A 26,855-nucleotide genomic window follows, 5' to 3' on the forward strand; every position below is an offset into this window, starting at 1 on the left:
TGATTGATTATGATGATGATGAATGAATGAATAAATACGACTGATCGAATGACTCCGAAAGCGAGCGGAAGTCCGGCTCTAACCGGTCCGGAGGCCTGCGGAGCGCGCATGCGCACCCCGGGGGGGGTCACGCGCCGCGAAGGGTCCTGTCTCTTTAAATGGCCCCCTGCCGCCGCAGCCGGGGAGACCCCGCGCGCCGTTAGTGCGGAGCAACCAAGATGGCGGCCGCTTCGGCTGTGTGAGGGAGAAGGGCGGCGCCGGCCGTGAGGCGCCGCGGCCCGAGCGGAGCGGGAGGAAGGAGGAGAACATGGCGGCGGCCTGAGGAGAAGGAGGAGGAGGCGGGAAGCGGCTTCGGGGCCGGACAATGGGGACCCGCCAGGCCGGGCCATGAGGAGGGCGGGAGGCCCGGGCCGACGACGACGACGACGACGGCGGCGGCGGCGGCGGCGGGGGGACTGAGAGCCCACGACGAGGAGGCCGCGGCGGTTGTTGTGTTGGCGGCCTTCGGCCCCCGCCGGGCGGCAGGATGACGGACACCCGGCGGCGGGTGAAGGTGTACACGCTGAACGAGGACCGCCAGTGGGATGACCGGGGCACCGGCCATGTGTCCTCGGGCTACGTGGACAGGCTGAAGGGCATGTCCCTGCTCGTCCGCGCCGAGAGCGACGGTGAGCGAGGCCCCCTCAACCACAATAATAATACTCTCTCATCCGTTTAATCGTATTTATTGAGCGCTTACCGGGTGCGCAGCACTGTACTAAGCGCTTGGGGAGTACAACTTCATTCATTCAATCGTATTTATTGAGCGCTTCCGTGTGCGCAGCACTGTACTAAGCGCTTGGGGAGTACAACTTCATTCAATCAATCCTATTGAGCGCTTGCTGTGTGCGCAGCACCGTACTAAGCGCTTGGGAAGTACAAATTTATTCATTCAGTCGTATTTATTGAGCGCTTACTGGGTGCGCAGTACTGTACTAAGCGCTTGGGGAGTACAACTTCATTCATTCAATCGTATTTATTGAGCGCTTCCGTGTGCGCAGCACTGTACTAAGCGCTTGGAGAGTACAACTTCATTCAATCAATCCTATTGAGCGCTTGCTGTGTGCGCAGCACCGTACTAAGCGCTTGGGAAGTACAAGTTTATTCATTCAGTCGTATTTATTGAGCGCTTACTGGGTGCGCAGTACTGTACTAAGCGCTTGGGGAGTACAAGTTCATTCATTCAGTCGTATTTATTGAGCGCTTACCGTGTGCGCAGCACTGTACTAAGCGCTTGGAGAGTACAACTTCATTCAATCAATCCTATTGAGCGCTTGCTGTGTGCGCAGCACCGTACTAAGCGCTTGGGAAGTACAAATTTATTCAGTCGTATTTATTGAGCGCTTACTGGGTGCGCAGTACTGTACTAAGCGCTTGGAGAGTACAAGTTCATTCATTCAGTCGTATTTATTGAGCGCTTCCGTGTGCGCAGCACTGTACTAAGCGCTTGGAGAGTGCAACTTCATTCATTCATTCAATCGTATTGAGCGCTTACTGGGTGCGCAGCACCGTACTAAGCGCTTGGGAAGTACAAATTTATTCATTCAGTCGTATTTATTGAGCGCTTACTGGGTGCGCAGTACTGTACTAAGCGCTTGGAGAGTACAAGTTCATTCATTCAGTCGTATTTATTGAGCGCTTACCGTGTGCGCAGCACTGTACTAAGCGCTTGGAGAGTACAACTTCAATCGTATTGAGCGCTTACTGGGTGCGCAGTACCGTACTAAGCGCTTGGAGAGTACAAGTTCATTCATTCAGTCGTATTTATTGAGCGCTTCCGTGTGCGCAGCACTGTACTAAGCGCTTGGAGAGTGCAACTTCATTCATTCATTCAATCGTATTGAGCGCTTACTGGGTGCGCAGCACCGTACTAAGCGCTTGGGAAGTACAAATTTATTCATTCAGTCGTATTTATTGAGCCATTACTGTGGGCACAGTATAGTACTAAGCGCTTGGGAAGTACGAGTTCATTCACTCTATCGTATTTATTGAGCGCTTCCGTGTGGGCAGCACTGTACTAATCGCTTGGGAAGTACAGCCTTATTCATTCAATCGTATTTATTGAGCGCTTACCGTGTGCACAGCACCGTACTAAGCGCTTGGGAAGTACAAATTTATTCAGTCGTATTTATTGAGCGCTTACTGGGTGCGCAGTACTGTACTAAGCGCTTGGGAGGTACAACTTCATTCATTCAATCGTATTTATTGAGCGCTTCCGTGTGCGCAGCACTGTACTAAGCGCTTGGAGAGTGCAACTTCATTCATTCATTCAATCGTATTGAGCGCTTACTGGGTGCGCAGCACCGTAGTAAGCGCTTGGGAAGTACAAATTTATTCATTCAGTCGTATTTATTGAGCGCTTACTGGGTGCGCAGTACTGTACTAAGCGCTTGGAGAGTACAAGTTCATTCATTCAGTCGTATTTATTGAGCGCTTCCGTGTGCGCAGCACTGCACTAAGCGCTTGGAGAGTGCAACTTCATTCATTCATTCAATCGTATTGAGCGCTTACTGGGTGCGCAGCACCGTACTAAGCGCTTGGGAAGTACAAATTTATTCATTCAGTCGTATTGAGCCATTACTGTGGGCACAGTACTGTACTAAGCGCTTGGGAAGTACGAGTGCATTCACGCTATCGTATTTATTGAGCGCTTCCGTGTGCGCAGTACTGTACTAAGCGCTTGGGAAGTACGAGTTCATTCAATCGTATTTATTGAGCGCTTCCGTGTGCGCAGCACTGTACTAAGCGCTTGGAGAGTACAGCTTCATTCATTCAATCGTATTGAGCGCTTACTGGTGCGCAGTACTGTACTAAGCGCTTGGGAGGTACAAGTGCATTCATTCAGTCGTATTTATTGAGCGCTTCCGTGTGCGCAGCACTGTACTAAGCGCTTGGAGAGTACAACTTCATTCATTCAATCGTACTGAGCGCTTACTGGTTGCGCAGTACTGTACTAAGCGCTTGGGAGGTACGAGTTCATTCATTCAATCGTATTTATTGAGCGCTTCCGTGTGCATAGCACCGTACTAAGCGCTTGGGAAATACAGCCTTATTCATTCAATCGTATTTATTGAGCGCTTACCGTGTGCACAGCACCGTACTAAGCGCTTGGGAAGTACAAATTTATTTATTCAGTCGTATTTATTGAGCCATTACTGTGGACACAGTACTGTACTATGCGCTTGGGAAGTACAAGTTCATTCAATCGTATTTATTGAGCGCTTCCGTGTGCATAGCACCGTACTAAGCGCTTGGGGAGTACAAGTTCATTCATTCATTCAATCGTATTGACCGCTTGCTGTGTGCGCAGCACCGTACTAAGCGCTTGGGAAGTACAAATTTATTCATTCAGTCGTATTTATTGAGCCATTACTGTGGGCACAGTACTGTACTAAGCGCTTGGGAGGTACAAGTGCATTGATTCAATCGTATTTATTGATCGCTTTCGTGTGCGCAGCACTGTACTAAGCGCTTGGGGAGTACAAGTTCATTCATTCAATCGTATTGAGCGCTTACCGTGTGCACAGCACCGTACTAAGCGCTTGGGAAGTACAAGTTCATTCAGTCGTATTTATTGGGTGCTTACTGTGTGTACAGCACCGTACTAAGCGCTAGGGAAGTACAAGTTTATTCATTCAATTCTATTTATTTATTTTACTTGTACATATCTATTCTATTTATTTTATTTTGTTAGTATATTTGGTTTTGTTTTCTGTCTCCCCCTTTTAGACTATGAGCTCGCTGTTGGGTAGGTAGGGACTGTCTCTATATGTTGCCAACTTGTACTTCCCAAGCGCTTAGTACGGTGCTCTGCACACAGTAAGTGCTCAATAAATACGATTGATTGATTCAATCGTATTGAGCGCTTACCGTGTGCACAGCACTGTACTAAGCGCTTGGAGAGTACAAGTTCATTCATTCAATCGTATTGAGCGCTTGCTGTGTGCACAGCACTGTACTAAGCGCTTGGGAAGTACAAGTTTATTCATTCAATCGTATTGAGCGCTTACCGTGTGCACAGCACTGTACTAAGCGCTTGGGAAGTACAAGTTCGTTCAGTCGTATTTAATGAGCGCTTGCTGTGTGCACAGCACTGTACTAAGCGCTTGGGAAGTACAAGGTCATTCATTCAGTCGTATTTAATGAGCGCTTACTGTGTGCACAGCACTGTACTAAACGCTTGGGGAGTACAAGTTCATCCAATCGTATTTATTGAGTGCTTACTGTGTGCAGAGCACTATTACTAAGCGCTTGGGAAGTACAAGTTCATTCATTCAATCCTATTTATTGAGCGCATACTGTGTGCAGAGCATCGTACTAAGCGCTTGGGAAGTACAAGTTGGCAACATATATAGACAGTCCCTACCCAACAGCGGACTCACAGTCTAGAAGGGGGAAGACAGACAACAAAACATACTAACAAAATAAATAGAATAAATATGTACAAATAAAATAAATACAGCAATAAATACATACAAGCATGGCAACATAATAATAATGGCATTGGTTACACACTATGTGCCACGCGCTGCTTAGGAGAAGCAGCGTGGCTCAGTGGAAAGAGCCCCAGCTTTGGAGTCATTCATTCATTGTCATATTTATTGAGCGCTTCCTGTGTGCAGAGCACTGTACTAAGCACTTGGGAAGTACAAGCTGGCAACATATAGAGACGGAGAGGTCATGGGTTCGGATCCTGGCTCTGCCAATTGTCAGATGTGTGACTTTGATCTGTAAAATGGGGATGAAGACTGTGAGCCCTCCGTGGGACAACCATGATCACCTTGTAACCTCCCCAGCACTTAGAACAGTGCTTTGCACATAGTAAGAGCTTAATAAATGCCGTTTAAAAAAAAGGCGCCGTTCTAAGCTCCGGGGTGGATACAGGGTTAATTAGGTTAATTAGTTATACCACATCTCACAGGCTTAGAGCAGCAGCGTGGCTCAGTGGAAAGAGCTCGGGCTTTGGAGTCAGAGGTCACGGGTTCAAATCCCGACTTTGCCAGTTGTCTGCTGTGTGACTTTGTGTGACTTTGGGCAAGTCACTTCACTTCTCAGTTACCTCATCTGTAAAATGGGGTTGAAGACTGTGAGCCCCCCATGGGACAACCTGATCACCTTGTTACCTCCCCAGCGGTTAGAACGGTGCTTTGCACATAGTAAGTGCTTAATAAATGCCATCATTATTATCCCCATTTTACAGATGAGGCAACTAAGGCCCAGAGAACCCATGACCGTCCCAAGCCTGTGCATTTTTTCACTCCATAGTAATATGATAATGGTGCTTGTTAAGTGCATACGATGTGCCAAGCATTGTTGTAAGTACCGGGGTGGATACAAGGTAATTAGGTTGTCCCACGTGGGGCTCTCTGTCTTCCTCCCCATTTTACAGATGAGGTAACTGAGGCCCAGATAACCCATGACCTCAGAGTCCCAAGGTCCACTTTTTCCACTGAATAATAATGATGATGGCATTTGTTAAGCGCTTACAACCTGCCAAGCACTGTTCTAAGCGCCGTGGTAGATACGAGGTAATTAGGTTGTCTCATGTGGGGCTTGCAGTCTTCATCCCCATTTTACAGATGAGGTAATTGAGGCACAGAGAACCCATGACCGCTGAGCCCCAAGCCCTTGCTCTTTCCACTAAACGATAATAATGATGATGGTATTTGTTAAATGCCTACTACGCGCCAATTACTGTTCTAAGCACCAGAGTAGATACAAGGTAAATTAGGTTGTCTTACGTGGGGCTCGCAGTCTTTCTCCCCATTTTACAGATGAGGTAACTGAGGCCCAGAGAGGTGAAGTGACTTGCCCAAGGTCACGCAGCAGACAGTGGCGGAGCCGGGATTAGAGCCCATGACCTTTGACTCCCAGGCCCGTGCTCTTGCCACCAAGCCACGCCGCATGGTGGGCCACGTGCCCCTTCATCATTCGCCTCAAAGAGCCACTTGCCTTTTCTTACTTCCCGGATCCACACTGCACCACCACCCCCTTTTTTTTTTTCAATGTTGTTAAGCACTTATTACTTTTTCAGTGGTATTGTTTAGCATGTATTACTTGCCAGGAACTGTACTAGGCGCTAGGGTAAAATACCAGCTAATCAGGTTGGACGCAGTCCCTGTCCCACATCGGGCTCCCAGTCTTAATCCCCATTTTACGGATGACGTGACTGAGGCCCGGAGAACGGAACCGACTTGCCCAACGTCACACACAAAACAGAGACGGGGCGGAGCTCAGAATTAGGGGCTCAGACTGAGCCCCTTCCTTCCTCTCCCCCTCGTCCCCCTCTCCATCCCCCCCATCTTACCTCCTTCCCTTCCCCACAGCACCTGTATATATTTATATATGTTTGTACATATTTATTACTCTATTTTACTTGTACATATCTATTCTATTTTATTTTGTTAGTATGTTTGGTTTTGTTCTCTGTCTCCCCCTTTTAGACTGTGAGCCCACTGTTGGGTAGGGACTGTCTCTATATGTTGCCAACTTGTACTTCCCAAGCGCTTAGTACAGTGCTCTGCACACAGTAAGCGCTCAATAAATACGATTGATGATGATGATGAATTAGAGCCCAGGTCCTTCCGACTCCCAGGCCCGGACTCTTTCCACTAGGCCACGCTGGTTGCTTCTGCTTCACTTTCAGATTTAGCCTGTGCAGTGTCACGCAGTTTGGGCCTCCTGTCCCAGTGACATGCCCCACATGATCTAGCATGTGCGGGGAGTAAATGACTGGGTGTCAGGATGTCCCCTTTTATGGCTCGTTTACCGGGATGACCTTGAGAGGGTCATTTGGCAGCCTCTCCGGGGCTCGCTTTGCCCATCTGTAAAATTGGTTCCTATTTCGCACGCCTTACAAGTTCATTCCCCCTGTGTGATTGGGTATTCTGAGCTCTTAGGGCCGAAGGCACACCAGTAGGTCTCTAATATGCTAATTTAATGATTGTGACACTTGGTAAGCACTTAAATTATACTAAGCACTGGCGGAGACACAAGATAATCACGTCCCTCGTGGGGTGCCTAGTCTAAGTAGCAGTGCTTTTTCTATATTCGTGTTTGTTTTTATGATTTTATTTGTTATGGTTTATACCGCTGACGTGACATCGACAACATCCAGTGCTAGCAAGGTAGTAGCAGTGGGTTTATATGCAGGCAATTCTGGGCATTTGCCAGCGACTGAGCTTGAAACACCCCTCACTTTGAAAGGGCTACAAAGGTTGTACATGACAAAGATGTCAAACGAGTAAGGAAATGATCTGCAAGAGCTTTCAATCTCTCTGCCCCACCCAATTCCAAAGAACTGCTTTTACAGACCTTCCAAAGTGGGGTGGGGGAGGAGGATTTGTGCTCTTTATGTCTTGGCCTCATTGGGAACATACAGTGATACGGAGTTAGTTTCTTTTTGTCAGTATTTTGTGGACATTCGTAATGTTCATCAGAGAAACTTCCTGCAAAGGTTTGCTTATGTGCTATCCTTTTCTGGATTTATATATCTTTGTGACTAAGGTATATTTAAAGTTCAATATTTAAAAATGAGCACAACTTAGTTTTAAATTCTAGAGAAGCAGCCTGATTTAATGAGTAGAGCATGGGATTGAGAGAGGACCTGGGTTCTAATCGTGCCTCCACCACTTGTCTGGTTTGTGACCTTGGGCAAATCACTTAATTTCTCTTTGCTTCAATTACCTCAGCTGCAAAATGGGGATTAAGACTGGGCCCTATGTGGGACATGAACTGTGTCCAATCAGATTAGCCCATATCTACCTCAGTGCTTAGCACAGTGCCTGGGACATAGTAAGAGCTTAACAAATACCATTTTAGAAAAAGAGGTAATTTGAAGGGAAAACATTACTTCGTTTTCACTGTAGGTCAGTGTAAGCGCTATCTGTGAAATTTCCTGAATTGAAGCCTTTGGTAACACTGTTGATTTAAAATGTGAAAATCCTCCTTTATTCAAAGGCAATGTACAATGAATTGTGTATCTGTTTATAACAAGAAAGTAAGTGGATTCATAGCATCTAAGTAAGCCAGTACATCCACATTTTGAATGGGTGCCAGGTAAGTTTTAAATTGGAGATGTAGAGTTGTGCTTTGATTTGAGGGTGATGCTGCCGACAGTGAGCCTACATCCATGGGGGTGGGTGTCTTGGGGAGAGAGTCCCTGGCTTTGTTGGTCAATCCATGGAAATGGAGGGGTACACCTTTTCTGGCCCCTTGCCATTTGGGTGAGCATTTTCCAGGCATCGGGTTAAGGGGAAAGAAACAAAGTAGATTGATAATTATCACTTCTGTCTGTCTTTAAAGGTTGTGATTGTTCAGCTGCGTTCTGTAGTTGAAAGTACTAGATTTTTCCAAGTTATTTTGTTTGGTCTGAGTTCGTATCGAAACTGAGTAATTGATTCATTTTGTCCCAACAGAAATCTACCAGTTTAAACAGAATCTTCAAAAAAAAATTTTTTTGAAGAGGCTCTTGAGCTGTTCAACTTAATTGCAAACTTTGAAAAATACGTCTTTATTATGATAAGCGTTATATGGATATATTTGGGGTTTTGGCAAAACTTGTTCACTCCTGCAGTATTCTTAAAAGTGTTGAGTGACAGGATTTGTGGTGTGTGAGACAAAGCAACATCAACCCCCCTACGCTGAAACTGGAGACATGCTTTGTATTAGGCCAGTCAGTCAAATCAGTGGCATTACACACTTGGGAGAGAACAGTACAGTAGAGTTCTTAGACATGCGCAGTTCTGCGTATTGAGTAAGCAAAAGCATTTTGTTATCAAGGAATTCTCTGAAATCCCTCATCTCTCTGGAGTGATTTCACAGTGAGATTTGTTCTTAATCATTTAAATCAGCACAACTCTCAAAGTACAGTAAACTCCTGATATACATATTTACATATGTGTGTGTGTGCGCATTTGACAGTATTTGAGTGCTTATTGTGTGCAGAGCACTGTACTATCATTCATTCATTCAGTCGTATTTATTGAGCACTTACTGTGTGTAGAGCACTGTACTAGGTACTTGAAGTACAAGTCGGCAACATATAGCGACAGTCCCCACCCAACAATGGGCTCACAGTCTACTACTACTACTACTAATAATAATGATGGTATTTGTTAAGTGCTATTTGCCAAGCACTGTTCTAAGTGCTGGGGTAAGTACAAGGTAATCAGGTTGTCCCATATGGGGCTCATAGTCTTAATCCCCATTTTACAGATGAGGTAACTAAGGCACAGAGAAGTTGTGGCTTGCCCAAGGTCATTCAGACAAGTGGTGGAGCTTAGCTAAGCGCTTAGTACAGTGCTCTGCACACAGTAAGCGCTCAATAAATACGATTGATGATGGTGGAGCTGGGATTAGAACCCATAACCTCTGACTCCCGAGCCCTTGTTCTTTCCATTAAGCCATGCTGCTTCTATGGAAAAGTGGAGCTTACTAAGCTCTTTGGAGAGTACAAACAAATAGCGTGATTATTAGTAATAATAATAATCATGCTATTTGTTTAGTGCTTACCTTGTTCCATGCACTGTTCTAAGCAGTGGGGTGAATACAAGCAAATCTGGTTGGTATGGTCTGTTCTCATTTTACAGATGAGGTAACTGAGGCACAGAGAAGTGAGGTGACTTGCCCAAGGTCACACAGCAGACAAGTGGGGGAGCAGGGATTAGGAGCTATGACCTTCTGATTCCCAGGTGTGTGCTCTATGCACTATGCCATGCTGCTACTCTAATGGTGATACTTGTTAAGAGTTTTTGTGCCAGGCGCTGCCCGCATTAAGCTCCAGGGTGGATACAAGCAAATCGGGTCAGACACAGTCCCTGATCCACATGAGGTAACCGAGATGCATTCATTCAGTCGTATTTATTGAGTGCTTACTGTGTGCAGAGCACTGTACTAAGCGCTTGGGAAGTACAAGATACAGTGAATACAGTGAAGTGACTTGCCCAAAGTCACACAGCAGACAAGTGGCAGAGCTGGGGTTAGTTCTCACGACCTTCTGACTCCTAGGCCTTTGCTCTATCCACTACACCATGCTGCTTCACAATAAACAAACACATTCCCTGCCCACAGTAAGCTTACAGCCTAAAGGGTGAGACAGGCATTAATATAAATTGTGTGTGTTTGCATGTATGTGTGTATGTGCGCACACACACACATATCCATGTTTTGGGTTACCTTTGCCCTTCCTGTAATGAAGGTATGGGGAAGCCAGTCACAGTGTGCCTTAGGTGAGCGATTCCAGGCCTTTGCTTGACTAGTGGTGGCGAACCCTGAAGGGGGGGATGCCTTACCCTGCCCTGTCAAGAGCTGATCCTGTCACAGTGAAGAAGGGCAGATTTTCAGTGTGACGGGCTACCGCGGTTGCTTGTTTGGGTTGGCGTACCTGAGCTGACCCCACCAACCTTTCCTCGGGAGCCACAAAGTATAGGTTGGAAACGCCTCAGCTCTGGTGGGCCAATGCCCCAGCAGAAAAACTTCCAACCCATCTACCCCAGTGCCTAGCACATAGGAAGCACTTAAATACCATTATCATTATTATTGTCTTATGAGTGGAACTTCTCCATACTTCCTAATTTTCTGGTTTTCCTGAGCTGGAAAATCAAGAATTTGCCTAGCTGGCTGTACTTAAGGGTGAAAACAGCTGTCACCATGAAGCATGTAACAATAATAATAATTCTGGTATTTGTTAAGAACTTACTATGTGCCAAGCCACTGTACAAAGCGATGAGTTGGATGCAAGGTATTAAGGTCGAATGCACTCCCTGCTCCAACCATGGTTCACATTCACTCATTCAGTCGTATTTATTGAGTGCTTACTGTGTGCAGACACCTTCCAAGAATGAGAGAGCAGATATTAAATCCTCATTTTACAAGTGAGGGAACTGGAGTACAGAGAAGTTAAGTGATTTGCCTAGTGTTTCACAGCAGATAAGTGGCAAAGCTGGGATTAGAACCCAGTTCCTGACTCCCAAGCCCCTGCTCTTTCCACTGGGCCACACTGTTTCTATAGTTTGTGAGATTACTGGGTAATGTCCTTGGTAAAAATACAAGTTTAGTGCCTAGATAATACTATTAATTATGGTTATTTGTCAAGCACTTTGTGTCAAACACTGTTCTAAGTGCTTAGGTAGAGACAAATTTATCAAGTTAGACACAGTCCCTGTCCTACATGGGGCGCACAATCTATCAGTCAGTTGTATTTATTGAGGGCTTTCTGTGTGTGATAAGCAATTGGGGAAGTACAAAATATAACAGAAAATAATAAAAGCAAGCAACTTTAGAATCTTGATGTTAAAAATAGTTTGCCATCTCCACATGTAGTTGTTAATTTTTCTCAATAGTAAGATACGCTGAGAAAAAGGCTAGGCACAGAAGGTATTTTATCTATTCCTTGTATCCAAAGCTTTATTTAGGAACAACTGGGTGTTGACCTGGTCCTGATTACATTTTCTCCTTTCTATATTTAAGATGGTAATATTAAAATAGTCAAATTGAGGCCTTTCATTCATTGTCGTATTTATTGAGCGCTTACTGTGTACAGAGCACTGTACTAAGCGCTTAAAGTAAAATTCAGCTGCCCTATCCTGTAGGAAAAAAATATGCTTCAAAAATAGAGAATACATACTTTCACTTGCCTTTTTCAAATCTTTGTACATGTTTAAGATGTGCCCCTGCATTGCATCCATCCTAGTGAATAAAAATTCATTCAAGGCGTCTTGCTTAAATATTTACAGGAACGAAGCAATTTAAATATTTATTTTTCTTCCTCAGTTTTCTCAAAGCTGAGAACTTTTTTCTTCGCTTTCATTCTGAAGGATATTAAAGCTGTCATCCAGCCGAGACTGTCCATTTAATCCAGACTTGCAGGTGACAACTGTAAACAAGAAGAGCAGGTCTTTAATCTGGAATTAAATGGGGTTCCCAGGTTTTTTTAAGTGCATTTTTTTTGCCTCATTTCACCTCTGCTGACAACACCAGGGTAGTTCCGCAGAATTACTTTGTGGGCAGAAGGAAAAGTATTTGTTGGTGAATGAAGAAGGCAATCAAAGTACCTGACAAAGCCCAGGTTTGACAAATCCATTTATTTACTCATTGGTTACAAGGGAGTAGTTAAGGTGGGCAAATAATAGGCAAGTGGGTGATAGGCAGGGGTTTTTTAATGGTATTTAAGCACTTAATATGTGCCAGCCAGTGTTCTAAGCACTGGGTAAAGATAAATCAGTTCGGACACAGTCTGTGTCCCACATGGGGCTCACAGTCTTAATCCCCATTTTATAGATGAGTAGCTGAGGCATAGAGCAGTGAAATGACTTGCCCATGGTCACACAGCAGATAAGTGGCAGAGCTGGGACTAGAACCCACGTCCTTCTGACTCCCACGCCTGTGCTCTGTCCACTGGCCATGCTGCTCCTTATTGAGATAAGACATCAATCAAATTCAATATGCAGATGCCAAGTAAGAGCATCTGAGGGAAGTATTTCTGTTTTGACTGGTGAAATAAATCAGCACTGACTAGCCCTGGGAGGAACAGCGTTACTGCAGATTGTTGCTCAAGGAAGCATCACCTTGCATTGTGACACCTTCTCTCCTTCCCCTAGCCGCCCCCCCCCCCCCCCACAGTGGTTTATGTAAACTGGATGAGTGAGTTTTTCCAGCATTTTTCCCTGAAATTAAAGTCAGTTCTTGATAATTTTCCCTTGGGAACAGTTTTGGGGATTTTTCCCTATGACTGGTAGTTTTAAAGGGAAAATTCCTGAGAATTAACTTTTAGGGGGAGTCCATGGAGAGTTAGGTTTCATGCTATTTCCCAGGTAACATTTTGGCAGGGATCTGGCACATCACTGTGAGGTTTTCTTTCTCTTTTTCTACTTTAAACCATGCCTGTCGGAATTTTACCAGAAGGTGCTTCACTAGAAACTTTTTTTTTTTCTAGAACAGATGCCATCCCTTCCTTAAAGGAGTTTCAATCTGTGTGAGATGACGAGTAGAATCAACATAAATTTTTTTTACAAACTAACACGGTATTTAAAAGATTGAAGAGGAGGAATAGGGGTCAAGATGGAGTTAAGTAGTAGTAACATTTATTGAGTATCCACTTGATGCAATCTACGGTATAAAGTGCTGGCAAGTTCACATCAAAGAAGTGACAGGTTTGCCACCCTCAGAGCTTAAACTCTACAGGAGGAGACAAATATAAACACAATTACAGAATATTCCATATAAATAATTAAATGTTCAGTTGAATAAACATGCAAACCTTAGATTGTGAGCCCCATAAGGAACAGGGACTATGGCTGGCCTCATTGTCATCTGTCCATCCCAGTGCTTAGGGCAGTGTGTGTCACATAGTAAATGCTTAACAAACACCTTAATAATAATAATTAAAAATCCTATAGAGGATGGGGGTAAGTAAGGTCATAAAATAGAGGTGGCTAATGGGTTTATACAGCTTTAAAGTGTGGGGAATTAGTTGGAGAAGGTGTGCTTGAGGAGGTGGGATTTGGGGACTGCCCTGTATAATTGTGCTTAGCTTCCTGGTGGAGGGGAACTGTGAGCAGTAATTTACCAAGAAAATGGTGTGAGTGGCTTATGGCAGGTAGCAGTAGGAAGATATCCCTCCCGCCCTACCTCCTTCCCCTCCCCACAGCACCTGTATATATGTTTGTACAGATTTATTACTCTATTTATTTTACTTGTATGTATTTACTATTCTGATTATTTTGTTAATGATGTGCATCTAGGAGAAGCAGCGTGGCTCAGTGGAAAGAGCACAGGCTTTGGAGTCAGTGGTCATGGGTTCAAGTCCTGGCTACGCCAATTATCAGCTGTGTGACTTGGGGCAAGTCACTTTGCTTCTCTGTGCCTCAGTGACCTCATCTGTAAAATGGGGATTGACTGAGCCCCCAGTGGGACAACTGATCACCTTGTAACCTCCCCAGCAGTTAGAACAGTGCTTTGCACATAGTAAGCGCTTAATAAATGCCATTATTATTATTATCTAGCTTTACTTCTATTTATTCTGATGACTTGACACCTGTCCACATGTTTTGTTGTCTGTCTCCCCCTTCTAGACTGTGAGCCCGTTGTTGGGTAGGGACCGTCTCTAAATGTTGCCAACTTGTACTTCCCAAGTGCTTAGTACAGTGCTCTGCTCACAGTAAGCGCTAAATAAATACGATTGAATGAATGAAATGAATAAGAGATCCCTAGGGCAATGGCTCAGGCTCAACAGTGTCATTTTGACTGTCTACAGTGCTTAAGCGCTTAATACAGTGCTTTGCACACAGTAAGCAGTCTCCAAATATGATTGAATGCTAAGTCTTGGTGAACAAAGAAATATGGTGTTATCCTGTTTTTGCCCTTAGAGTTGTAGAGAAACATGCTTAATATGTGCAGTACTAAACATGGGGAAAGGGTATGTAGGTACAAATTGAAACAGTTAAAAATGTGAAAATAAATGAATAATAGGAAAGTAAAATGAGCAGAGAGTATTAATTCTCTCTCTGCGAGTGGTTAGTCTATGATGCTTGCTATAAGACAAGTAGCCTGTTTTCTTTTTTTATTTATCAGTCTTGCAGAGTACTGTACAAAGTGCCTGGGAGAATACACTAAAATAGGTAGGCATGATCCTTGCCCACAAAGATCTTAAACCATGAGTCAAAATTGGTGTAATCATTTTGGTAGCAGTGGATTACCACAGACTAGACTGTCACTGTCTCCAGATGAGTTTTGGAAAAATAGATCATGATATAGGACAAAATATTAAGATATCTGTATGGGATGAGTATAAATTTTCCTGAATGTGGCATAGACTGTGAGCCTCAAATGTTTTAACCACATTTAAACCAAGAAGCAAAACAGATTTCAGTTTTTCCTTTCATTTCCTAGACCCTGACTCTGGTGGAACTTCTTAAAGAGCTATGAATGATCGAAAAGGGGACAGGAAAGGGGATTTAACTTGAATAATTAAGAATTGATGGCTCTGACAAATAAATGATAATCATGGTAATTATTAAGGGCAGTCCCCACCGGGTTCTCTGTGTAAGATGGAGAGAGATCAGGTATTTTAGTACTTTTTTGTGAAATGGGGATTAAGCACCTGATGTCCCTCCTATTTAGAGTGTGAGCCTCTTGTGGGATTGTGTCAGACTTGATTGTCTTCTGTCTACTTCAGTGCCTAGTAAGTCCTTTGACATATGGTAAGCGCTTAATAAATACCAAAAATATTGTTGTTAATTATTATTATCGCTTGCCACAGTCTCACAAGTCAAATTTTAGAGCCGGGACAAGAACCTGGGTTTTCTGACTCCTGGTACTGTGCTCTTCCTGCATATCCTTGTGTTAATCTCATTCCAGAATTAGTTAAGGAATAGCATACTGTATTTTAGTTAAAATTGAGGAGCCAAGCCTACTTCCATAACCTTGTTGGCTGTCTTACTGATTCAGCAGTTGTGTATGTGAAGGAAGCAGGAGGCACTGGGAAATATAGTCCACAGGGTGGACTTCTGAAGGTGTTGGAGCACACGTGATTGCTCATGTGAGACTGGGATGATGATGGTATTTGTGCCAAGCACTGTTCTAAGCGCTGGATGGGATGGTCTTGGGCCGGATGTCCCAGGTGGAGAAATGGCCATCTGACCTGCTGCCTAGGTTGCTGAATCCTGTATTTTAAGTCACAACTTTGTCAGATACTTGGAACTGAAATCTCCATAATGGTGCCTTAAAATAGATTACTACCCATCACAAAAAGCAATTTGGAGGGGCCATTTCAGAGCCGTTGGCCAAGCCTACTGTGAGCCTTAATAAAGCTGTCAAACAGCTGCATATAAGCATTGGGGTGAGATAGTGGACTGTTGGTCTTTTGGATTTGAAGGGGTAGGGAGATCCAGGCCAGAGACAAGACGTGGGCTAGGGGCCAGTGGCGAGATAGATGAGATGGAGGTATAGTGAGTATGTTGGCATTTGAGGAGCCAAGTGAGCGGATTGTGTAAAGTTAGGAAATCAGTGAGTTGAGATAGGAGTTGGCAAGGTGATTGAGTTCTTTAAGGACAATGATAGGGCACTTCTGTTTTGATATAGAAGAGGATGGGCAGCCGATAGTGGTTCTTAAGGAGTGGGGAGATGTGGATTGAACCTTTTTTTCAAAAAAGTGATCTGGGCAGTGAAGTGTGGACTGAAGTGGGGAGACACAGGAGGAAGGAAATCAGCAAGGAGGCTGATGCAGTAGGCAAGGATAATGTGTGGATCAGTGTGGTAGCAGTTGATTTGGAGAGGAACAAAGGCTGAACTGACTGACAAGATGTGATGACAGACTTTGTGGGTTTAATGAGGGAGATGCATCGGGTATTGCCAAGGTTATGGGTTTATGAATCAGGGAGGATAGTGGTTTCATCTACAGTGTTGGGAAAGTCAGGGGAGGATAGGATTTGGGTGGAAATATGAGCTCTGGTTTGGTTGTTAAATTTGAGCTGTTGGTGAGAGATCCAAGTTGAGATGTACTGAAGGCAGGAGGAAATACAAGACTGCAGAAAAGGAGAAAGATGAGGGCTGGAGATGTAGATATGGGAACCAGCTATATAGGGATGGTCGTTGAAGCCATGGGAGTGAATGAGTTCTCTGAGGGAGTGGGTGCAAGTGGAGAATAGCAGGGGACCCAGAAGTGAGCCCTGAGGGACTCTCACAGTTTAGGGGTGGGAGGCAGAAGAGGAGCCTGTGAAAGGGATGAGAAGAGGCTGCCAGAGAGATAGGAGGAGAACCAGGAGAGGACGGTGTCAGTGAGGCTGAGGTTAGGTAATGTTCCCAGGAGAAGGGGGTTCCACAGTGTTCAAGGCAGCTCAGGTGGAGGAGGATTAGGATGGAGTTGAGGCAATTGGATTTGTCAAGAAAGAGATCATTGGTGACCTTAGAGAGGGAGGAAGTGAAGGGAGCAGAAGCCAGATTGGAGGGGATCAAGGAGGAGAGGAAGTGGAGGCCCCTGCTACGCCTTACAGTACTTGGTGTTTTCGCGATTTAACAGTATTTAATTAACAAAATAACAATGAGTGGTTAAGGGTCTGCTAAATGGTTGTTATGGTCAAACTACTGTCTAACCCATTAATTTTCATTGAATCGGTTCTTACTGTTATACAATATTCCCAAAACCTAAACTTGTTCTTGAGCCCAACCTCTGAATTATAGGATAACTACTATAAAAAAGAAACAGAATTGTTTCACATTTTTTTCCTCATGCAGAAATAGAAAAATAAAGTAGAAAGAAAAATTAGTACACCAGGAAAAATGGAATGATTTGTATTGCTAATATTGTAACTTCTGTATGAGGAACTGAAAGTACTATTTGTATTGTTTTGAATTTTTAAATGAGTTTATGAGGTACCAAATAGTATTTTTACTTTACATATGGAGATATTGGGGCACAAGTGACTATTTTTTTCATAAATGTGATCGTGTACCTGTTTGTGAACAATATTTGGGAAAAGCACTAAACATAGTGGAATATGAGTTTCAAAAGACTGATATTTAGAATATTGTGTATTTGAAGAAGGGGAAAACATGGAATTTTGTTTTTATTTTCCCTCAGGATCTCTGCTTTTGGAATCCAAAATCAATCCTAACACTGCATACCAGAAGCAACAGGTAACATTTGAAGTTGAATTTTTTATATTTTACTTTACCTGAAATGTGAGTTGATGATTAGGAGAAAGTGTTCTGAGCTGTTTGGGGATGAAAAATCACATTTTGACAGCCTATTGGTCAGTTGCATGAAATATAAGCGTGTTCTTTGTTTTAAAAGATGTTGCCGCTGGTGGAAACAGCACACCTTTATGGCTATTTTGCTGAGAGAATCAGCAACATTTGGAGACAAGTTCAGTTTGGCAGTGATTGAAAGGTCATATGATTCCCCAAATTATGAGGATATGAACTAATAATGAAAATCATGCCATTGTTGGTGTTTGGGAAGTTGTGATGTGGGAGTTGCATTATAGTTTCAGGCGGCAATGCAACATCCAATTGGACTTGTTCTAGAAAAAGAAAATAATTTTCTTTTTCAGGATTGGAAAGTAATGGTAAAGGGAGAGCATTCTGGGAATCATTCCCAGACAGATGGTTATTGAAGCAATATAAATGAATGAACCCCCCCCCCCCCAAAAAAAAAAGAAAATATTGGTGGGCCTCCTGTCCCTCAGCCCACCACTTCCTGTGTGTTGCTGGAGAATCTACAAGAAATGTGGCTTGTAACCAGTTACTGATAGTGCAGTGTAGATTTGCACTGGTTGTTGGGCCACGTTTAAAACTACCCAGCACATTTCTTCTTCCCTATGGCAGTGCAGTGTCCCCAAAAGACTGGATAGTTAAATGGCGGGTTTTGCGCAAAAACAACTTTTCTGTTGCTTTGGCCTCCCAAGCAGTAGTTGCGCACAGACTGATAATAATAGTGATGGCATTTGTTAAGCGCTTACTATATGTGAAGCACTGTTCTAAACACTGGGGGGAATACAAGGTGATTAGGTTGTCCCCCGTGGGGCTCACAGTCTTAATCCCCATTTTACAGATGAGGTAACTGAGGCACAGAGAAGTTAAGTGATTTGCCCAAAGTCACATAGCCGACAAGCAGCGGAGCTGGGATTAGAACCCATGACCTCTGACTCCCAAGCCCGGGCTCTTTCCACTGAGCCATGCTGCTTAATCTGTTAGCTGCCTGTGATTTTACAATGTTGACTAACCTAGGTGTTGTGGAATCAGATCTTGGCACTTAATCTAGCTGTCCACCTCAATCAATAGATGGAGTTGATCAGCTTGTTTGATATCTATCAATATGGTGGCAGCATAGCAGTGTTGTGTCAATAGCAGTGTGGTAGGCCTCGCTCTTTGATTCCTTTTTCAGGGTGCTGACTTTTCCTAATCCTGCAGTGGTTCTGCAGGTGCATTGTGTGATGTGGTTGTCCATAAAACTAATAGGATTACACTAGAACATTCTGCCCAAGAAGCAGAATTTTCTGCAGGTTTAAACTTCACATTGTGAGTGGATTCCACTGGGGCAGACATGGTAGGGTTGAATTTTAATTGGAGCATGACTCTGATCTCTTCAGAGTGTTCGTTAGCCCAAAGTATTTCAATGGCTCATGCAGAACATTCATTGAGCAGTTGTATATCTCCAAGAGTGTTGGGCACTACTGTAGACTCATCGGCAAATAGTATCTCATGCTTTAGAGTCTTTGCCCCACTTGTCTTCACTTGAAGTCATTGCAGTTAAGGAGTCCACTGTTCAGGTAGCCCCCTTCAAGAGTGTCGGGCACTATTTTGCAATCATTTGCAAATAGTACCTCATACATAAGACTGGCCCATTTGTCTTCACACAGTCACCACAGTTCAAGAGGCTACCAACCAAGGGATCCCGCTGGTAGGCCCCACATTTCACATCTTTGAATTCAAGGCTATGACTATTACGGTGAAAAGTGGCACTCCAGTTCATCCCTGTGTAACACCATTTGTGGTAGCAAAAGGTATCAAAAAACAGCTTTAACCCAGGATCCTTACTCTCATTCCACCGAAGGGCAACCTCCAAATTTTCCAGCTAGCATTGTGAAGAGTAGCTCTCAGGCCATCCACACTTTACCTAGTTGAAAGCCAGTGTGAGGTAGATGAAGACCATGTACAGCAAATGTTTAGCAGCAGTAATAATAATAATGTTGGTATTTAAGCGCTTATGTGCCAAGCACTGTTCTAAGCACTGGGGTGGATACAAGATAATCAGTTTAGACACAGTTCCTGTCCCACTTAGGGCACACAGTCTTCACCCCCAGTTTACAGATGAGGGAACTGAGGCATAGAGAAGTGAAGTAACTTACGTAAGGTCACACAGCAGGCAAGTGGCAGAGCCAGGAATAGAACCCAGGTCCTCCTGACTCCAAGGCCTGTTCTGTATTCACTAAGCCACGTCACTTCTCTTCTATCAGCATTGTCTTCCAGTTTGATTTGTCAGAGAACTGTGACTGTCTGATCCTTCTTCATAAGTATCCTAGTTGACCAGTTCTTGAGCAATGATCGCTGTTTGCCTCCTGGCAGTCGTCATTGGCTGCCAGTGTAAGAATGCTGTATGAGCGTTTTTCAACAATTTCTTAACTCTGGGGTGGATATCCTGTTGGCTACTGATGACCAATGTCTGAGTTGAAGTAACTTATTTCTTTAGGGATTGTTTTTTCTTCCTCTTGTTCTGGATGAAGGAGAGCAGGTCCTTCTGGCTCCTAGACCCATGCTGTATCCACTAGGCCATTGGAGCCTTAATCATCACAGTTAATATTGCTTATTATATGATGCATTAAATGTGATATTAAGCCACTTGCTGTGGGCCAAGCACTGTACTAAGACCTGGGGTAGATTCAAGACAGTCTGGTTGGACACATTTCTTGCACCACATGGGGCTCACAGTATAATAAATTATCTAGAAAGACCTGAGAGTTTCTAGTTGAGAGTGAAATGGCTTGGCCAGTTAGCCCTTGGAGGTCATCTGCTACAACTGGCAGTTGTAACCCTTCCTGGCCTCTTTCCCCAAATAGATCTGAGGAATGGAGTTCCTCTTGCATTACAAAGCCAGGTACCCCCCAAAAACTTTCCTCTGCTTTCTTGTTTTGGAAAATGCAGGAATGTGATTCTGCTTTTAATTGGATAGGAGCTGGTCCCAGAATACTGTTCAGGACGTCTAAAAGCCTTGTTGTCTGGGGTTATAGATATTTACATCCAGACATTAAAATTGTGCTAAAATGCTCAGGCCATTTATTTGTCATTTTCCTTTGAAATAGCATTGGGGAAATGGCAGTTAGAGTCTGGAGCATACTCTTCTGTTCCACATGGTACTGGGTGGGGGGGCGGGAAGAATCTTAACCCTAGGAGTTGCCAAAATGAAAAACATATTTTTTTTACTGTTCACACCTCGTCACACACAATTTTTGTGGAAGTAGTGGTTGCAAAGTGTTTATCAAGTGTCCCCTGGGTACTATGCAGCGTGGTAAGCACTTAGGAACATTCAGTTGAAGCAGCAGACATTGCCCTTACTCCATGAGCTTATTCTCTATAAGAGTTGCCCTAGAAAAGTGATTCAGTCTTAGCTACTTTGGCTAAACATACAATATCTAACAAATGTAGTACTGGGAACAGGATTTAACACTATGGCTCAGCCCAATTGATTCCATTTCTATTGTGCTGTTAAACATCTTGATAAAGTATTTTGATAGATATGCTCACAATTATTTGTCCAACATAATGAAAACTAAAAGATAACCCTCTTTCATATTTTAAGGACACATTGATTGTGTGGTCTGAAGCAGAAAATTATGATTTGGCCCTTAGCTTTCAAGAAAAGGCTGGATGTGATGAAATTTGGGAGAAAATATGTCAGGTAAGAATCCTCCTTTGCTTATCGTTCTTGATTATCCTGTGTCAATTCCTGCCATACCCAAGTTGAAATACAGAATTTGTAACTAGAACAGAAATATTTTGGGAGTGTTCATCTTGTAAAATTCAGTTATCTCTGAAAAACAGTCTTAAAGCTTAATTTTTTTTTTTGCATTTCTCTATAGATGTTAAAGGTAACTGACTGCAAAGTGCCCTTGCAAGAGACTAATTTAAAACAGTGCCTTTTATATGGGCCCAGTGTATCAGGGTCCCCATGAGTGTCTTTATCTTCCCCTTTATTTTCCCTAGAAAGAAGGATTTACACTTGTGAAATATGAAGATGAGAAAAGACAATATTATTATAGTCTCTATGGTTTTTCTGCCTGTTAGGGTTGTTATACCACCTCAATACTCCTTTATAAAATTATCCCAGGATTGCTGAAGGTATTATGGGTATTTTCTGAACATAGCATATTTTATTCTAGAAAGCACATTGCTTAGGAAAAAAATTCATACTACAATTAAGATTTGATTTGTGTGCTGAAGTGAAATTCTGTGCTGGAATGGGGAAGATTTTTCCTTATATTCTTGGGCTACCAAGCATAACCATAGAGTAGAAATGTATTAAGGAAAAGAATCTCTTCCACTGACAGAATTATTTACCCAGTTTGTGAAAACATTACTTTGACTTTTTTCAGAAACTGGTTTCATTTTGTAGAATCATTCCCTTTCTCTAGTCCCGTAATGTGAGGTACAGCTCTGTCTCAGTCCTGATTTCCAGGTCATCTGGGGCTTGTTTACTGGCCAGACCCATTGAGGCAGGATTTTTGCTTTCCAGGAAGAGGCGACAGGCTGTGGGTGGGGGAAAATGTCCCTAGCAATAATCTCACCCACCTTATCACTAAGCTTCAACAAACAGATGTCTTCCCTGATGGCTGTAGTAACTGTCAATACTGCCCTTATTGCTTTTGAATTATCTTCCTCTGTCAATATGAAATTCATTCAGTTGTATTTATTGAATGCTTACTGTATGCAGAGCACTGTACTAAGTGCATGGTAGAGTACAACAATAAACAGACACATTCCCTGCCACAATGAGCTTGCAGTCTAGAATATTTAAGTTTCCATTCAGTTTTTATTGAAAGTAATAGAGCCAGTTGCGCCTCATGGGCCAAATGTGGCTCTTCAGTCTCTATGTGGTTTGTACATGTATGCCTTATTTAGTATTTTGCTACCCTGGCCACAGACCCTGCCAAACCACCCACCCCAGGCCTCTGCTCATTCTCTACCCTGTTTCAGGAACACTTGCTCTCTAGCTCTTCTTATCACGCCTCAGGAATGCTAGCTTACCGTTACTGTTAAAGGGATTGTTTTTAATTCTTCAGTTCTTGGCCATATTATGTTTTCATTTTGCAACTGTTCAGTTCATGAGGGCTGGCCACATCTTTAGTATACTGTTCTTCCAGAGGTGAGTAGCCCACCATACAGAAAGTGCACATCTAGTTTTTGGATGATTCTAGGTCTCTAGACCTGACCCAGGAGCAAAGAACAGGAATTTGTTGTGTCGTTTTTTTTAATCTCTGGAGTTGAACTCTTTAGGGAAATTCTGAGCAACTTTAAAAAATTAAGTAAAAGTAAGTAAAAGTAAGCATTGAATGGAGGAGGTCATTTTTAGGTTGCTAGTTTTTCAAAATCTTCCTGTCATTCTGTTGCCAGTCAGGAAGTAATAGGGGTCTTCCCTGGAAATGAGTGATGAACCTCGGGCCTGAAAATTCAGGATTTGCAGAGAAAATGATTTCAGAGAAAGTGATTTCAGTGCTAGTGGGTTGTGCAGGGACAATTGTACAATTTCTTCCCTGCCAGTCATGTGTCCACTAGGGCATGAAGTATAACAAACAAGTAGGTGGGGAGGGGTGCAGCACGTTGTGAATGGCTCACAAAACTTTGCACATGCAAAACCCATTTATGAGCAAAATGAGCATAGCAGAGTGCTGATGCTCTGCTGTAGAAACACAACCTGAAGTCAGTTGTTGGTAGTCTGCAATATTTTTATAGAAGGTACTGTGGATATTTCAGATCAGCAGTAATCCATTCATCTGGCACAGACCTACTAAACTCTTAAGCTCTTCACTATAAAAGGGGATTTTGTGTGTTAAAATGTAACATTTGACAGTGGGAAGAATTGCAAAGAATTAAAGTGATTCATTTTAGCCTAACCAGGCTGGCTACTCAGCAAGTCTTTTTTCCCCCTTCATATGAGAAGTCCAAGGGACCTTGCCAATTGCATTCTTGCCTGTGGCCTGTCTTAGGGCTCAAAGACATAGTAGTGGGGAGACCAGACCCTAAGGGCTGTAGACTCATCAGGGCTCAATACCTTTCAGTTCATGCTTTTTGGGTACAAGGTGAGGTCTGTAAATGAAACACCTATGAATGATGTTTCTTCTTAACTTCTCCTTGCTATAGGATTGTTTTATTAGTCTCCTGCAAACAGCTTCTTGGGAATTTATAAATTGCCAGATGATTATACATTTATGTGTTCCATTATTTTAACAGGTTCAAGGAAAAGACCCTTCAGTGGATATTACTCAGGACCTTGTGGATGAATCTGAGGAAGAACGTTTTGATGATATGTCATCACCAGGCCTAGAATTGCCATCTTGTGAATTAAGCAGACTTGAAGAAATTGCAGAACTTGTGGCATCTTCATTGCCTTCCCCCTTGCGTCGTGAGAAACTCGCACTAGCACTGGAAAATGAGGGCTACATTAAAAAGCTCTTGGAACTTTTTCATGTGTGTGAAGACTTGGAGAATATTGAAGGACTACACCACTTGTATGAAATTATCAAGGGAATTTTCCTCTTGAATCGAACTGCACTTTTTGAAGTCATGTTCTCTGAGGAATGTATAATGGATGTAATTGGATGCCTAGAATATGATCCTTCTTTATCTCAGTCACGGAAACACAGGGAATTTCTGACAAAAACAGCCAGGTTTAAAGAGGTGATTCCCATATCAGATCCTGAGCTGAAACAAAAAATACATCAAACATACAGAGTTCAGTATATTCAAGATATGGTCTTACCCACCCCTTCAGTCTTTGAGGAAAATATGTTATCAACTCTTCACTCCTTCATCTTTTTTAATAAAGTGGAAATTGTTGGAATGTTGCAGGTAAGCCAGATCATGCACCAAAAAGTTTCTTTGTGGGAGAACTTTAAAAAAAAATTGCCCCTGATTAAGATTTGTACTGCTGGCAGAAAACTGTAATGGCTCTTCCACCCAGCTTTCTTAAGGCAGGAATTGGCTGTCCTGGGGAAAACAGGCTCCCAAGTACCATTTTTAATTGCTTTAAAAATATACAAACTGTATACTACTGTTTTTGTTGTAATCTCTGAGGAGATTAATCTCTGATAGTTGACCTTCGACCTGTCTTAATTTGTTTTTCCACACTGAGGCCAACTCCAGATGATCTTAACAGCTTATTGCCTCCTAAAGGGATAAAACTGAAAGTTCAAAAGCCACTTGTAGAAATGAAGGTGTGTTAGCCCTTCATGCTGAATGGAATCTAATAGTTAAAGGAAGCAAAAGGGATTGAGCATTAGCCCCTTGCTTCCTGATAATACTGTCCAACAATTTCAGGCATATAATTTTTATCCTGTTAAAGTATCTAGAAAAGAATATTTCATAGTTGATGATAACTTGGATTAATGGAATGTCTTAATTCATAATGTTTAATATCAGAAATGTTATTTGTATTTTCAACATCCCTGTGAGCCAAGGAGGAAAGGGTGATATTATCTCTTTTATAGCAGGGGGAAATTGAGGTCCAAAGAAATTGATTTGTTCATGGTCACATAGCAAGTTCATGGTAGAGGCAAGATTAGAATCTATGTCCTGGTGCTTTTTTCCTGTCCATTGTTTGACCTACTAATGAATTACAGGATCTTCCATCTCTTAGAAGTTTTTGCAACAGTATAAGCCTCTGCCTTTTGGCATCAGAAATAGTGAAACCACTAAGTTTATCTTCTCCTGTGGTGGGGGGGTGGACCATTCAGAAGTGGATCTAGGTTTGTAGTGGGAGGGACTCCTGAGGCCATGTGGATAGAGAAGGAAAGGTAGAGGAACTGGAATACTTTCTAAGTGGCTCCCATTTCATTTCTGTTTTAGCAGTCTATATTGTGATTCCAGTGAGGATCTGTCACATAGTTAACTGAGCCATGAATAGGAAGGCATAGCAGGAGATAAATGTTAACTGTGCATATGTGGCCTGAAACCAGAGGTCAGAATATAATAATAATAATGGTGGCATTTATTAAGCACTTACTGTGTGCCAAGCACTGTCTAAGCACTGGGGAGGTTACAAGGTGATTAGGTTGTCCCACGGGGGGACTCACAGTCTTAATCCCCATTTTACAGATGAGGTAACTGAGGCACAGAGAAGTTAAGGGACTTGCCCAGAGTCACACAGCTGACAATTGGCGGAGCTGGGATTTGAACCCATGACTTCTGACTCCCAAGCCCTTGCTCTTTCCAGTGAGCCATACTGCTTCTCTCAGCAGAAGGGGTAGAGGGGTCTCAGTAGAGGGGTCCCAGAGCAGCCAGGAAAGGCGAGAGGAGAGGACACTTGGACCAACCGATAGCAAGACAACTTGTAGAGCAAGTTGTCTACACCCACTGTCTCCATTTCCTCTTCTCCAATTCTGTCCCTGACCGCCCCCTCCAGTCGGGCTTCCACCCCTTTCACTTTACAGAAACTGCCCTCGCCAATGATTTCCTTTTTGCCATGTCCAGTGGCCTCTACTCCATCTAATCTTCCTTGACCTCTCAGCTGCCGTCGCTGTCAACCACCTCCCTTTCCTGGAAACATTATCCAACCTCGACTTCACTGACACAGTCCTCTCCTCATTCTCCTTTTATCTCTCCGGCCACTACTTCTCAGTCTCCTTAATGGGCATCTCTTTTGCCTCCCACCTCTTGACTGTGGGAGTCCCTCAAAGTTCGGTTCTGGGTCCCCATCCATTCTTCATCTACACCCACTCCCTTGGAGAACTCTTGCACTCCTGTAGCTTCAGCTTCAACTACCATCTCTATGCAAATGATTCCCAAATCTACATTCCCTGGCCCTGACTTCCCCCTTTCTCTGCAGTCTCACCTTCAGAACATCTCTAACTGGACGACCCGCTGACACCTCAAACTTAATGGGTCCAAAACAGAACTCCTTATCTTCCCCCTGACTTTCCCATCAGTGTAGACACTACCACCATCCTCCCTGTCTCCCAAACCTATAACTTTGGCGTTGTCCTCGACTCATTTCTCTCATTCAGTTTTCATTCATTCCATGTCAACAAATCCCTGTCAGTCCTACCTTCATAACATTGCTAAAATCTACCCTTTCCTCTCCATCCAAACTGCTATGATGTTGATCC

The 26,855-nt window shown here is 43.3% G+C and overlaps 1 protein-coding gene across 2 annotated transcripts in view; it reads left to right on the forward strand.

Moving 5' to 3' along the window:
* The first annotated feature begins 210 nt into the window (after positions 1 to 210).
* Positions 211 to 26,855, forward strand: part of PPP4R3A (protein phosphatase 4 regulatory subunit 3A) — a 45,290-nt gene continuing 18,645 nt past the window's right edge. For both annotated transcript variants that reach the window (XM_038755437.1, XM_038755473.1), the window contains exons 1-4: positions 211 to 668; positions 17,618 to 17,673; positions 21,335 to 21,433; positions 23,983 to 24,600. In XM_038755437.1, coding sequence (XP_038611365.1) covers positions 527 to 668; positions 17,618 to 17,673; positions 21,335 to 21,433; positions 23,983 to 24,600 — 915 coding nt within the window. In that variant the 5' untranslated portion in view covers positions 211 to 526. The remainder of the gene's footprint in view (positions 669 to 17,617; positions 17,674 to 21,334; positions 21,434 to 23,982; positions 24,601 to 26,855) is intronic.

Source organism: Tachyglossus aculeatus, chromosome 1, assembly GCF_015852505.1.
Source record: "Tachyglossus aculeatus isolate mTacAcu1 chromosome 1, mTacAcu1.pri, whole genome shotgun sequence".
NCBI lineage: Eukaryota > Metazoa > Chordata > Mammalia > Monotremata > Tachyglossidae > Tachyglossus > Tachyglossus aculeatus.